The sequence below is a fragment of the Cygnus olor genome, chromosome 27 (genome assembly GCF_009769625.2).
Source record: "Cygnus olor isolate bCygOlo1 chromosome 27, bCygOlo1.pri.v2, whole genome shotgun sequence".
In the NCBI taxonomy this organism is placed as follows: Eukaryota; Metazoa; Chordata; class Aves; order Anseriformes; family Anatidae; genus Cygnus; species Cygnus olor.
Window position 1 is genome coordinate 3,061,406 of NC_049195.1, and position 15,896 is coordinate 3,077,301.

At 42.0% G+C, this 15,896-nt stretch overlaps 1 protein-coding gene across 1 annotated transcript in view; it reads right to left on the reverse strand.

Moving 5' to 3' along the window:
* The window catches only part of DOCK5 (dedicator of cytokinesis 5), a 110,504-nt gene extending 94,626 nt beyond the window's left edge, over positions 1 to 15,878 (reverse strand). The window contains exons 1-3 of the mRNA XM_040538166.1: positions 15,746 to 15,878; positions 12,766 to 12,795; positions 11,546 to 11,660 (exon numbers count right to left, since the gene is read on the reverse strand). Coding sequence (XP_040394100.1) covers positions 11,546 to 11,660; positions 12,766 to 12,795; positions 15,746 to 15,805 — 205 coding nt within the window. The 5' untranslated portion in view covers positions 15,806 to 15,878. The remainder of the gene's footprint in view (positions 1 to 11,545; positions 11,661 to 12,765; positions 12,796 to 15,745) is intronic.
* Between the last annotated feature and the right edge of the window lie 18 nt (positions 15,879 to 15,896).

A 15,896-nucleotide genomic window follows, 5' to 3' on the forward strand; every position in this document is an offset into this window, starting at 1 on the left:
GCAGGCAACCTAAGGCAGGCTATCCCTGCAGCAGCATGATGCAGCTCAGCCCAAGGAGAACACGGTGACAAGGCACTATTTCTGCTCTTTCTGCTGCTCAGGAGTGTGCCGGGACTGACGTCAGGTCGCTGTTGCCAGGCGTTGGGAGCACACGCGCTGCCTGGAGCAGAGCTCAAGCAACCAACCGGGCAAAAGAAAATAAAATTACTTGCTGGCGACTGGTAACGCTCTGTAGAGGGTAAGAAAAAGCCCTCTGCCTTCCTACTCTTCTGGATTTTAATTAGTGAGTTTAGTATAGAAATCCAAAAGGCACAGATTGCCAACACTCTGCCCAAATTGTACTTATCTCTAACACAGCAGTCTAGAAACTGATTTATTCATCAAAACTGCACCGCACGAAAGGCAGGAAGACAATTACAGTCTTGTTTTACTGACAGCAAGACTGATCTGAGCAAGACAAAGTATCTGACCCAACACCAGCTTTCACGGGGGAGGGTTAAGCACTGCAGGACTCCAGGATCAGGCCCACATTCTTTCATTAACACGTGCAGGAACACAAAGAGGTGACAGCCTGGCACGTTAGTTCAGTCTCAAGATATAAACTGCACACACCGAGGCTGCAGTGTAACGAATGAAAAACTGCACAGGAAGGACGGAGTCTTTTGTCCTAAGAGAATTTTTTTTGCGTGTGTTCTCACGTGCAATCTGTAATTCCTTGTCCGAAGTCTGCACTAGAAAGCAAACGGGCATGCTGGATCTCAGCTGCTGCACATCAGCCCCCCTCAGCTGCCTTCGTGCTGACACCTCTCAGGCCTCTGAACGTTTCTCAGATGTTAAAATACAAATCCGTCAGCTAAGGGACCAGCTCCACTCTCTTCCGCCTGGAGATTTAGCTCCTTGGTTTCAGTGAGTACCAGATGGGATGACTAATTCAGAGGTAGCAGTTCAATATATTGTTTGAGGGGAGGAAAGCAGAAGCAGACTTGATCTGCAATTTGATGAAGCCATCCCCAGCCCTATAAACATGGAAATGCTTGTTTCAGCTCGGCAGGGAACAGACAGATCTCCTGGTGAGGCACACAATTGTCTTGCCTGGCCTAAGGGACTCTGCATTCTTTCTTCTAAGATAGGGAATGAAAATTCATAGAGCTTTATCTGCCACTTGGCTCCTTCCAGCTTTTGCCCTTTTAGGAAGAAGTCAGTTAGGTTCATATGCAAGCGGTGATTACAAAATGCACTGTGGGGAACAATTTTTCACCAGGCTACAGCCTCCCCCATCCAAAGGGAGATCTCGTACAAAAGGCTCAAGGATATCTGCTCCTATTTCAGGCAACAGGTTTAATTTCTTAAACAAGTATTCCGGCCTCATTAACAGCACGGCTGTAGTAGCACAGCATAATGAGCCAGTATAAAATCTGTTAAACTTTGTTCAGAAGGAATCAAGGACTGAAAAAGACTAAACTCTTGATAACAGACTGCTGGAGATGATGCAAATCAGTAAAAGTTCTACAGGCAGGAAGAGAGCAGTAAGAGTTTCTATCACCTGAGCTCTAAAAAAAGTCATTATTGCCTTCTTACAACACAGAGGAAGGAATGCAGGACAAACCTGGATCACCTTGAGCGGTATCCAAAAAAAATAGCAGCACAGTGAGTCCTGGCAGAGTCCACTTGAGAATCAAGTAGAGTATACACCTAAAAATGTTCCGGCTTTCTATTTACGTCAATTTTGGCAAGCTTCCTTCTCTGAAATTACATAAGATTAACGCATTCGTACGATGTATTGTCTCCTCCATCATTGCTTTAAGGCTGCCACGATCTCAGATTAGTATCATCTCTCCTTTCCTTCACCTGTCACTGCAGAACTGGCATTTCAGGGGCCAGCAGAATAAGGCTCTTTCCAGCTCTTTCCCTATACACAAAATCCAGCCCAGCACCCTCACGGCTGCTTTCAGGCAGAATTCACAATTCTGCTCAGTCTCTGGTTTGTGAGGAACTGATCACAAACAAAGCAGCTGGTCCCACCTTTTTGGTGTGAGCTGTGCTGTAGGACCTACACCCAGTCTAGTAACTACCGAACCATTATTTCTATCAGCGAACAAATTTAAGCTGGGAATGTTGCTAAATCTGTTATTAAGAGCTCGGTTACAAGGAGTTTTAAGGCTTTGGAGGAATCCCAACTTCAAGCCTTCATATTTCTGTTTCAGAAAAGATTATTTTAGCTCTGATCCCACCTGCTGCAGATCACTGCATTCCCTGAAAGCGATCATTTGGACGTTGTTTGCGTCAATCAGGCTGGGCTGCTTTCTTCCAGGGGACGGGCGCTTGGTGGCACTAGAGCTCACATAAGGGAAAGTACAGATAGAGATGAATCAGCAGCGTTTCACTGTTCATGTAGTTGATGCAGAGTGTTATCTAAAAGGGTTTGCTCTGTTCCAGAGGTAACATTGCTCAATGAGCTCTGAAGTCTGGCTCTGCATTTGCTTTGAAAATATATGTGCTCTATAATTTTAAGTGAAATGCGATCCACTCCCGGCTCCCTGCAATCTTCTCTGAAGTCTCCGCAGGACTTAGAACAGTGAACTCTCACGACACGGGAGGAAATTGAACAACTTATCTCATTTTCAGTGCCAGAAGTACGGCGAACACTTCACAGACAAGCAGAAATTATTTCTGCCATCTTATAGTTACAGAGGCTGATCTTGCAATCTGCCCTTAACATTAGTAGGAAGCCTGATTAGTTTTTGGTGGACTCGACACATTCTGCAGGAGCCCCTGCATACAAATGTGCTAGCAGCATGAGTCTGTAAGAACATGGGAGTTGCTATTAGACGGTTAGCCTAAATTATAGCTTTGTTCTGGTTAAATATTACCTTTTCGTTTAGGTTAACAAAATATTTGTCACTGCTTCAGTTCAGTAGAACAAGTCTTAGATGCATATGACCAAAACTTCAATTAGAAAGGATGAGATCTGAGCATGAAACTACATTTGGTGACATAAGCATTCTTCTTAGAGCAGCACCGTATGTCAGACGTAATGAATTACAAGGTAGTCTAAGAAAACGTCTCCTTTCAAAATAAAAATAACTGAACACTGTCTACCAACTTCGTAATACACAAATTCACAGGATTTAAATATGACATTCGTCACAGATGGATGTTTATAATACAAAGGGAACAAGCACTCAGGAGACCACGGCAGGCTTTGTAGAACTACACCACGCAATGACTACGCAAGTGGTGCTGGACCTGCCCCATGCAGTGCAGCTAGCACTGCAGTCATGGAGGCAGAGGATTTTATTTCAAAATCACTTCTTCTAATCCTCTGAAACCTGCTTGTCAATACTGTGAAAAGCCAGTGTCTTTTATAACTTCACATAGAATGAGTCTGAGGGACTTACAAATCTCAAGGAAATTCAACAGCCTAACAGTCTCCTTCTTCTCAGTGCCAAATTGATTCAGCAATATTCAGCAGCTGCTGCAGAACATGTTCAATGACTTTGCGAAGTTACTAACACAGTACAATGCTACAGAGCGCCGAAATCCCCGGCTAGCTCCTTTTTATATGCAACAGAGCCTTTTAACTCACAAAATCACTAAAAAGTTTTTTTGGACTACGCAATGGATGACTGAGCAGGGGATTTGTGCTATCCAAAGTTTCCCACCCTTCGTGGGCTGACTGTCGCTTTCAGATCAGCAGCCATTCTAGCGCTGTGTCTGAATATGATCGCCATCTCCAATTATCATAAAGTAAGGAGGCTTAACGAGACAGACAGAGCCCAATTTAAACCTCACTGCAGCAGAGACTGCAGCAATGGATGGGACACACCCTGTTAAAGATGCAGTACAGCGTTTCTGCCCTTCAAGCTTACTTCATCCCCTTTGCTGCAATGCTGTCGACAAACACAAAGCTTAACCCTTCTCAGAGCAAGCTGCCTCAGACAAGCAGGCATTGAGCTGTGCAGCATTTAAGCTAAACCCACCAGAATATAAATGATCTATATTCACTAAAGATAACCCTCCTGCCTCAAAACAAAGCCTCAAAATGTGTTCATGTGTCTGTCTATAAACGCTAGTGTAAAGAATATTTTGGTTTGCAGCTTTTCACATATTCATGATTCCTCTGCAGCAAGCACTTCCTAAATGCCTGCTTGAGAATCCTAATTCCTGGATCTTCGCTGCAAAGACCCGATACGAGGCTGGCATGACAGTGCAATTTTCCCCAAGCCATCCTGGCTATGTGGCAAGCTAAGGCACAGGTTCCACCCAAATTCTCTTATAAGCTTCGGTGAAACTTTGTTGAAAGTGTTATTTGCAGTTCACCGAAAAAAATGCAATTTTTGGTAGAAAATCAGCTCTTTGTAAATTCGGGTCACCCTCAGTAAACAGTTGACTCAGAAGGGTGATGGAAAAGCAGAACTTTGCTGAATCTAAAGCAGAGTAACATTTTCTAAAGGAACGCCTTTGACTTTTCATTTCACAACTGATCTGAATTTTTTCCAACATCAAAATGCTGCCTGCCTCAGGTTACCACACAAAGCAATTTATTACACTCACATCTTTAGCTTTGATTGCCGTTGTTCTTTGCCACTGACTAACGCTCCTATGCAAGGATTTAAGGAAACCCAGAGAAAATATTTTGTAGTTCACCTGTTCTAGGTTGTCTGTCACTGGCTTGTAAGAGAGCTGCTGTAGACAAATTATCGGAGTGCCAGAGGTCAGACCTATCTGAATTTGGGAAGAACCGAACCAGCACTATCGCTACTCCCCTGTGAAGGGCAGCCCAGATTCTGAGAGCACGCAGCGAGAGACCTGCGGGACTTTATTAATGACTACGCAGTGTGGACAAGAGGGAAGTGCTGCAGGACCGTAGGGCTTGCTGTTCTGTTTCAGAGCCCAGATCGCTGCCTTCCATCCACCCCTAACTACATTAACAGCCTAATTGCCGGAGGCTGCTGGGGGGGAAAACATAAAGACAAACTATAATGAAGCATGGAGGAAAGCAGCGACATTCTTTTTAGAGAATGTCCAGTTACAAAGGAAAAAGATGTCATGTCAAAACACAAACAAGAATGTCATCGAGCCCTTATGCATAAACCAGGCACGCATACCTAATGGAGAAATGTATGGTTTTTTGTATTCACATCAATGCCTACCAGTAATGGAAATAAAAATCTGTCAGTAGCTTCTCAGTGCTCTTGCTTGTCTGTAACAGCTCCACGGGTAATAACTACTGTCTCCCTGCTGACAGCTGAAGCACCGGATCCTTCTTGCTTTAAACAGAATGAAAATAAAGTACAGTGCTTTCTGTTAAGCAGGTGGGTCTGATTCTTCTTTTCCAGTGAGGTAATTTAGCAAGGATTCAGTCAAGCTAGTGGAATCAGTGGTGGTTATATAGACATACAAGAGAGATTCAAAGCAGTCTGTGTCATATAAGGCTGCTGTACGTTTTTATACCTATATTTAGAGATATCTTTCACAATAACTGTGCCAATGAAAGCAAGCCCTTGTCTACTAATAGAGGTTATTGGCTACAGGACTTGGGGCTGTGGGCTGGAACAGTAAGGAAGCAAAATGACAGACTTCCTTGGATCATAGTTGAGGACATGAGCACTTAAGATCCAGGCTACACACACACATTTTCTTCTGCACGTGTAGGTCCTTTGCTTTCAAGCTGAATCTGAAAGAAGTCTGTCTGAACACAGATCTAAGCTTTAGAAGTAAGAGACCTAGATATAAATATTCCTGGTTTCTTCAGTGAGCTTTGGGAGTGCAAACACGTGATTAGGGCAGAAACTATTGCTCATCTGAGTCAGACACAACTTTTGCTTCCTTTGACCTTGTGAATTTCAGAATTCTGCCCCAGTGCCCAGGATGTATTTTTGCAAGCTGCAGAACCTACTTGGCTCCCCACCCAGTTTTTCACCTCCAGTCCTTATCTGAAGCTTATGCCAGATTTATGGCTACATGCCTTTTAATTCTCCTGGATGCGATTAGCTGCTGTGTCAAAGTAAGATGATGCATAGGTATTCTTTCAAGACCAGTGAAGCTGTAGTACTAATTCATTTAAGGCATTGTAAATCACATTAGCAAGATGTACAAAGGCACTGGCATTAAAGAAAAAGTCCAGATACCCCTGATGCTACTCATTAGGTATGCTGTCTGCCCAGTATTTCCTGAATAATGTATCAGAGATACCTTTCAATGCTGAACTCCCGAAGTCTCAGACATGCAGGCTCTTCAGCATTTTAGCCTTTTCCTTACCCATCCTAGTTCTAAAAATAAAATTAAAATTCCAAACAATTTGCATGACATCATATAATTCAGTTTAAAATGGGAACTGTTCCGGATGAGATCTGATAGTACACTGAGAAGATTGGTACAGAAAGAAATATATACCACATAGGACAAGTATCATGAAACAATGTGGTAGAAAAAGGGAATCTGCTTTAAACAAGTCCTCCTCTTTTCTGTAGTTCTTTGGTAGAGAAATAAAGGCCATCTAAAGGCAAAGGATTCAGCTTGGATAAGACACTATTTCCCAATCAATAATAGTAATAACATGCAGCAACCTTTCGCTTCTCATCCTCAGAATACTAACACTCAAAACCTAAAGGTTTGTAGCTTGCTATGTTGTCCTGGTTTCAGCTGGAAGAGATTTAATTTTCCTCCTAGGAGCTGATATGGAGCTGTGCTTTGGATTTAGGATGAGAAGAATGTTGATAACACGCTGGTGTTTTAATGTTGCAGAGCAGTGCTTACATTAAGCCAAGGACTTTTCAGCTTCTCACACCGCCCTGCCAGCGAGGAGGCTGGGGGTGCACAAGGAGCTGGGAGGGGACAGAAGCAGGACAGCTGACCCCAGATGGCCAAAGGGATATTCCACATCATGTAGACATGCTGAACAACTATATGGGGGGTGTGGGGACCACTGCTCAGGGATGCGATGGGCATCAGTCTGCTGGCGGTGAGCAATTGCATTATGCATCACCTGCTTTGTGCATATCATATTATTTCTCTTCCTTCTGTCCTATTAACTGTCTGTATCTCAACCCACAAGCTTTTACTGTTTTCCCCCATTCTCTCCCCCATCCTACCTGGGGGTGTGGGGAGCAAACAGCTGTATGGTGCTGAGCTGCTTGCCAGGTTAAACCACAACAAACCTGAAGACTATCTAAACCAAAATCGAAATGTCTGAATCACCACCATTGGTTCTGCCTACTGAAAAAAGTGGGTAAGGGTGGGAGTGGGGGAGAGACAGAGAAAGAGAAGAGAAGAACCAGGAAAACGCATTTATTTCCAAAAGAATAGAGTTGCTTGGTATATTGACATGCCTGATATGAAAGGTCAATTTGTTTGCTGTTATCTGCAAACACACAAGTGTCATGTTTTGCCGTCACTGTTGATCACTAGACAATTCACACTGACATTTCTGCAGACATGCCACAGCTACGATAGACAAAAATGATCTTGTGAAAGACAAGGCCAAATCCCTCTTGAACCTATTCTTATAAAACATCCTTTGACTAAAATAGAAGCAAGCAAGATTTGGCCTATGGTGACTTGGTACTAAAAATTTAAATCCTGTAGGATGATTCTTGATAATTCAGATGTTTTATAAACTTTCTTACCGTGGCTCTGTGTTCTATGGTTAGATATCTCCCCTTCCTTTAGAAATAATGGAAGAGGTTTGAGCTGAAATGCAATGTCTACTGGAACATGGTGGTTCAAAGCAGTTGAAGCTGAGAACACGTTAGCAGCCTCATGAGACAAGCCTCTCTCCCTCAAAAGCTTTTTCTTTCATGTCTGTTAACCCACCTGTTATTAAAATACAGGTTCATCACAGCTTCAGACCCAACTCAGAGTTCTCTCTTCTGTTTCCGCAACTGTTTTGCATTTCAAAGGAACACATTTGTTATCAATTTGAACGAGTAAAATATAGGAAGCATTAGGTGCAGAAAAGAGAAGTAAGGACACTTAGGCATGCAGAAATAAGCATTGCTGAGCACTGAAACACAGTACTGAATAGGCAGATACTTAGAAGAGAAGGTTCATTTAATGTCAGCTGTGGTCCTCAGCCACTGCTGTACTTAAAAGCACTGTCATGGCAGCTCAAAATTTTCCAAGCACTTATGACCCTTCTGTAGGGGAATGTGGGGGTGCACAGAGAGAATATCCTCTATTCCACACAAGCCTCCTGATGACTTAGTAAGAGGTTAGGAGCATAAACAGTCTTCTGAATTGGGCAAAATAGTTGAAAAAGCCCCCAGTAACTCTAATGAATTCAGGCAGGTTTATGTGAGGGCCTAATTAAAAGTCCATAGAAATCAATAAAAAGTCTTACTTTCTTTAGTTAATTTAGGTTCCAGTAATTTATCAGGACAGACTGCTGATAAAGATGGAGTTAAACAATTATGGGTGAGATCAGATTCAACACTGCTATCTGATTTCTTATATGGATACTACATTATTTTGTGGGGTTGTAAGGCAGGACAGTAGTATCAGTTAATGGGTGACAACGTAACAGGTTCAGATTGGCCTTCCTTTTACCGTACTGTGCCATTTTGGACAAAACTTCTACCATTATTTGTTTACCTTATCAATTTAAAACACGACCTCTGTGGCAATCCGTGCTCATACAGCTCCTCCTATAAAACTTTCAAATATCTGTATTTCATTTTCAGCCATTCTGTATTACCTTATGTGAACACTGGAAGGGCCCTTAAGAATATCAGTGTCAAAATGCCACAGGTAAGAATGTCCTTAAGTCACAACTGAGAAACAGACTGAGCAAAATAAAATGTTCACATTTACACACCCAAGGGAAGGACAGAAATCATGATTATGGCATGTTAGAAGATGCCTTAAATTGTTCACCCCCATTAAAACTGCATTGAGTGCAAGATTGCTTGCAGCTACGTAAAATAATGACCAGTGTATACTGGGGTACTATGTCCAATGACATTGACCAATGAAGATGCAATACGTTATGTTTTTCTGATATGAAATTCTTTTTGCCTCATACAGTGTAGTAAGAAATGCTGAAATTTCTGGTTGTGCCAGCCTTATCACTTAAAAAGATGTTTAAACAAATACATTCCAGCACAAGATTGTGTGAACAGGCCGTTTTTAAAACCAGAGAGCTGAGATGCAGGGAGACACTACTTTATTTTTAAATCGCATTTGCATCCAAAATCACAGCTTACAGCCACATCTGCTGAACCCACAATAGCAATTGCCCTTGTAACATGATCTGCAGACTTTTAAAAACCAGCCCATTGATTAGCTGCAGGACATGATTTTATTTATTTATTTATTTGTGCCTGGAGCAGCACACTTAATCAATAAACACTGGCAAAAATCTGGGAAAAAAAACAGCAGTAATCTAATATCAGCGGCGACTTCTGTGCATAAAGCTACTAATCAAATTGGCTTTCATGACTACCGAGAATGAAATTTAACCTTAAATATGACTCTAAGTTACTTAGGAAGACTGCAAGTAATTATGTTCTACATAGCTTCCTTCTTGACATTATGCATTACTTCTGCTATGGAGGTACACTGGAGTCTTGTCCTAAGCCAACAAAACAATGTGAGATACCAAATACCCATTAAAATAAAAGCAAGATAAGGTAGCTGGAAAAGTAATCTAAATTGGGCTGAAACACTCCAGTAAAAAGCTTTTGAAGGAAACAGCACAACCAAATAGGTAGACCAGGTGTCTGAAGGTACATCAGTCAGGGTTTTGTTCCTGTTTTTTTGGAAGGTAGGGGCTAATTAGAGCAGCCTCAGGATGCTTAGATTCTGTTTTACTCTCTGGGCAGAAAGGCAGACTCATAACTAGGCCACTGCATAGGAGAAGGGAACTGAAAGTCAGGACACCTGAGGGGTATTTCACAAGGTGTAATGGTAGAACAGTCATTTCAGAGCAGAGCATAAAACGCTGCAACCCCAGCTTAACTTCCTATAAACTACAAACATGAGCATGTGCAAGTATCGTTACTGGTGGCTTTTTATCTCTTAAAATGAATAGCAGCAAAGCCGTGCACTAATAACATTAGCCGGTGTCTGATATTGGGCCTTAGCCTGCCATCTTTCCAATCAATGGCAAAATTCCTGCTGGATGCAAAGGTGGCAGATTGGGCTCATTAAATTTTGAGTAAATTCACAGCAGCAAGCTCTGCATGAACCTCTCTTCAGCTATTGTTCATGCTGTAATCAGGCATATCCATCATACAGCTTTGCATCTGTCTGTGTCTTTCCCTCACCCAAACCTCTTCCCTCAAGTCTGCATGGACAATGGGCGTGCTGATCCTATAGGTCTCTTCCATAGGAGATAACTGCATCTGGGAATACGCCTTTGTTCCTAACTTATAGCGTGGACACGACTGAGGTTAGCATATGGCATTTGCTAATGGTCCCTCCTACCCTACATTAAGTTATACATTATAACTTAATAGAGATGATGTCTATATCCCTTAACAAATTGAATTTAAAATGTTGCAGCAGCTGCACGTATAATAGAATCTACAAACTCTTCAGTAACCTACTTAATTATAAGCTTTATTTTAGCCAGTAATAGAAGGTGCACAAGGATGTGCAGAATTTGGGGCTATGGCCGAGAAGCCACCTGCCTTTTACAATATCACTTTGTATCAAAAATCAAATGCACTTACCTTGTCTCTGTAATTCATGTAAATATGTACCCATTCAACATCTCTCTCTCTTTTTTTTTTTTTTTTTTTAAATGAACCAACAGTTACAGATCACAAGAACAAGGTATTTCAGGAGTAATAATGTTGATGTAAAACTCCAGACAACTAAATTCACCTTTCCAATCTCCCAGGAGCATTCTCAGAAAATCACAGCCATGACTACAAAGATCTTTAGGACTACAAAATTGCTAAAATGTGCTTTGTGGAAATCACAGAAATGCACAAAAGCATGTTAGATAATTAACTCTTTGATAGTCCAGGGTATTTATGAGTGCAATTCCCACGTGCTAGACAAGGATAATGGGGTGCCATCACCTTACAGAGAGGTGATGAGGATACATGTACTAAGGTTCTGTGCAGTTCTGAGGCTACAGAAACAGGAGCCAGATGGTTCACACACTGAAAAGTGTTCAATTAAAGCTTTATATTTTTTAAAGTGAGGCTCGTGCTTACATCTATTTAAACCAGTATGTACATGACAGTTTATCCAAGCTATTCTGCCAATATAACACCAGATACACAGCGATACAAGACTAAAATATACCTGTTATACCCAACAGATCCACTATGACGAGCTCTAGCAAATTTCTTGGTGCTGCAATTTCAGCTAACACATGATGTCCACGTAGGTGCACGGCACATCCTTACAACAGCTTGCAACCGATTCTACCACCTGCTGATGCATCTGTTTTGTACCTGATGTTAATGTGGTCTATAAATGAAGCCGCACACTCATGCATTTTTCTCCCTTCATCCAAGCCACCAGGACAACAAAGAGATGGCATAAATAATTCACAGTATGCTACCAAGAAAAACGAAGCTACAGCACTTACCTATCATCTTAGCTGCAGTACTGGTCCAGCAATGCAACTTGTAAGTGCTCGATCTTGAAAACCGCTGTGGTTGGAACGATCGTGGAAGCCAACATTTGAAGAATCTGAAGATAACCTGTCCAAAACAAAATCCCACTGAGTGTCCTTATATTTATTGTTATGACAGTAAGAAATTGAAAGACTTAGACAAAGCCTCAAATGAATGCCCACCTTCTGTGGGAACTAACGTACACGTGTCTGCCAGAGACTCCTGCCATACTGACATGTTTGGCTCTGAAGCTCCGATTCAAACTTTAGCTCTGGGCGCTTGGACATTAATGAGTGTTGTCTAACACGCATATAGACAGACCCCTAACTTTGTATTGTTTGTTCTGCTTCCTGTCCAATGAATTAATTTCATGTAATGAAAAGTTATTTCCAATTCCTGTCCCAATTCCAGACCTCTGATCCCATAAGAGGCATATATATATACACTCTATATATATACCCTATATATAAAGGGGCTCCCATGTACTAGATCACACATGTTGTTCCACAACAAAGGATGTTACGCACAATAGAGCCTCAGATCCCAACAGAACATAAAGCTTTTTCTAAGTTGGGCTGGTGGAAGATAAAATAAGTATCTGGGCATGTGTAGGGATTCTTATGGGTCCCATCTGTAATTCCCCAGACCAAGAGGTAGTTTGTGTGAGCTGTACATGTGAGCCCTTTTAGCACACAGTGCAGCCAAACCTTGCAAATCTCAATCTGCATTAGTGACTGCAGCAAGGGCTCAGATGGCAGACATTTATTCCAATTATTCATGGGATGGCAAGCCAATTTTGTGCCTTGTTAAGTAAATTACTCCTTTAATAGGATAGGTTTACATATCTGGTGTACTAGCCTGGGGAAAGAGTTTTCATTTTGCACATAATCATTCCAAACGTTGACAGACTACAGGAAAGGCTAGCAAGTATTGTCTATTCAGAAGGACACTGATCAGAATCTTAAACAGAATCAGTAATCAAATAATTAACATAAGACTAACAAACACGTCCTTGTTTTGGTCTCACTTTGCAGTGGTGTAATTTTGGAGCAACTTATAAGGAGCTATTAGATGACTGTAGTCTTTATATAAGCAAATGCAATAGGCCCATCTTCAGAAAACACTGCCAGTATGGCTTAAACATTCTTTAACTACTTTTTAGGTAGGCCAATCCAAATTTCTTCTTTCTTACCTGATTAGTATTCATGATGCATCTTGAGATCTGTAGATGAAAGATACAAAAGAAAGACAACGTTTTACTCTATTATTAGTCAATGAAACATAGAAACACACATTGAAATTAAATTGCTGGAAAAACCTTGATGCTGCTTCTCCCCTTTCCTTTTCTCCATCCTTTAATTCCACTTCTTTGATAAACTCCTACATTTCAAGAGCCAGGTCTTTAATACTCCTCTTGTAGCTACACAACGTGCACTATGAATGATCTGCCCATTAGCTACAGGAGAAGATTCATAGGCTTCAGTTCCAAGTGTTCTAAGGCAGTTTACTAGGCTCAGAGACTTCGATGGGAAGTGTGGGAGGAAGACAGAAGGGAAGACCTGCAGTCTTCCTACACACACTCCTTATTAACTTGAGTAATCCCCTTAGAGCTATCCAAATGAAATGCTGAAGCCTGACAAAACCGATGTTACAGGCAGATAGATACTTCTGTCTATATAAATAACTTTATGAAAACTGCAGAACTTGACAAGAAAGATTTCCTAATTCAAGCCTCCCCTCCTCTTCTCGTTCTACAAGGAAAATGACTTATTCATTATGTAACATCTGCATATCCCTAAAGATGTGCAGCTAGGAACGGCTGGGATAAAAATAGATCTGAAAAAGGAAACAATAAGTATGTGAGCAGATTCTGGAACACAGGCTGGTAAAAGAAAGTTTTTTCCCTGTTTTTCCAAACAGCGGCTCCTGGAGTAGCCAGGACTTCAGAGCTCAGAAACAAGTTCTCAAGTCCTTATCACTCTAGTAAATTTCCCACCAAAATTGTGTTCCCAAACATGTTGGGATACGGACATGATAGGACTCAGAGTGGGTTTGTGCCAAGGCCAACTGGCTAAATTTAGATTTGTAGCTAGCAGCAAGCATTGAACTAGAATTAATGCTAGAGTTAGAAGCAGCAGGGACAGATGATTGAGATTTTTTTTATTTTTATTTCTTTTTGTGTACCTAATAAACCCTGCTGGTCTCATGGCTCTATTTTAAGGCTAAGATTTCAGGCTAGGAAGAGCCAACGAGCCCGACTTATTGTGGGGCTGGCTACAATTGGCCTTGCTTTGTCATAAACATTGGAGGACGAGAAGCTGACTTTGAGTGGTTCATTAAATAATGGAATGTTTTTCCTTGCATATATTTCAACCATTTAATGCATTTTAGAATCAATTAATGTGAGCCCATGGGGGAAAAAATAGAAAACCTAATGGTATTAAATGCAGAATTTGGACTGCATGCTGTAAACAGTACAAGGCATTAAACACTACAGGAAAAGAATAAAATAAGTATATTAATATAATATTTTGGTATATTTGTATGAATCTACAAGTGTTCTGGAAAAAAAAACTATGATCATAATTAAAAGGCTTCTTTGTAACAGACAAATACAAATGAAATAATACCCAGCATTATGAAATTTCAAGCCCCAGTTTTAAAATATAGCAAGCCCAAAGAACTTCTAAAGCAGAAGTTAATTTTAAAAAGATTACATATAGAAGTTCTGAACAAATTAAAACAGGATTTTAAAATAGTTAGTATGAGCTTATCTTAAGACAAAGTAGTGCTAATATCTTTGTACTGATATGGAGGAGGTAAGGCTATAGGGTAGTTCAATACAGAGCTGTAAGGCACAAAGCAATGAGTCATCATCCACTGGCTCAAACAAGTACTTAGATTTTCAGGAGACCAGGACCATTACATTTATGAAATTCCTATCAGGTATTGCAGATGTGAATGTTTAAAGAGCACTAATGCTTGAGAGAACAGTGAAACACTAATGGAAGCTTTTTCTATGCTGGTCATCAGCATTCAGCCAGCACCCATTTCTCCCCAAGCCCCTGCTTCTGTAAAACAATCACAGTCCTGCACATGCTTCACCTCCCTGCAGAGCATCCTCCCTAAAGCTGCATGCTGGGCAGTTTTGAAGAGTTTTACCAACAAGTTCTGCAGCAATCCCTAAGGAAAAAGAGGTTAGAGGAATAGCTTGTACAGCAGGCAGCGGAAAGCAGCAGTACAAAGTGCTTTATTGCTGCTTATTTCTGCAAAAAACAAAAAAAAATCATGTCTCTCCCCCACACCCCAGCCCTTCTTCCAAGAAATGTCTGCCCGGTGGATAATAATTGCTGATTCAATGCCCAGTAGGGCTCCTTTAAAGAAGAAAATTGCTGCAGCACTCACTGTATTCATCAAATATTATTGCTGCTCTCTAGAGGAATGGGAAGATCTATTATCGAAGAAATAGATTCAGCATCACCTTATGGTGGCTATAGCTTTTTTTTTAAAAAAAAAATATTATAAAGCAATGTCTTCCTTTGGTTTGGACCCAGAAGGGGAAAAAAAAGGCAGAGAGAGGAGAAAGGGCTAGAGATAAAGAGGCTGCGTTGTCTCCATCAGTCTCACTGTGGGTGCCTAGGAAAGCCTGGAGGTTCAGAGAGGAGCAGGCGCTGCAGGAGTGACTCAGCAGCCTCCTGCGGCAGAGGGGAGCTGGCAGCAGCCACCGCCCTTCCCCGGCTGCCAGCGCCAGGCCTGCCCGTCCCTGTAAGCCATCGCTGCAGGAGAGACTGCAGCCAAGCCAGAGCCACTCGCACAGAGAGCTGGTCTCCTCCTGTCCAGAAATCTCCCTGCAAATAATCGCAGAGTCACAGCTCCCTCCGTTGCCTCCCCAGGGTCTGCTCCAGGGAAAGCATCAAAGCTGCCCCCCCAGCCCGTTATCTGCCCACCGCAGTCAGGAGAAGCCACTCTGCTCCCTCCGAGCTGCAGAAAAGCCATTAACTCCCACTGCCACGCTCACCTCCCACTCACTGGGAGCAGCTGAGCAGCTGATGCCTCCTCTCCTACACCCCATCTCCCATGTGGCTGTACACCAGTGCCTTCACTACCTTGCACAGGAAAGAAAAGGAACAGCAGGGCCACGAAGCGCTGCACGTCCAGCCCCACACACCTACCGCTGCTCTCCAGCAGGAGGCACCTAAAGGTGCAGGTGGGAAAGGAGTCGCAAGCTTCATTTGTCACCCAACAGTTGCTCTGTGTGCAAGGCTGGTTGCAGGCGGAGAACTTAATCCCCCTCCACGCAGACCGGAGTTGGAGACTGGGCTC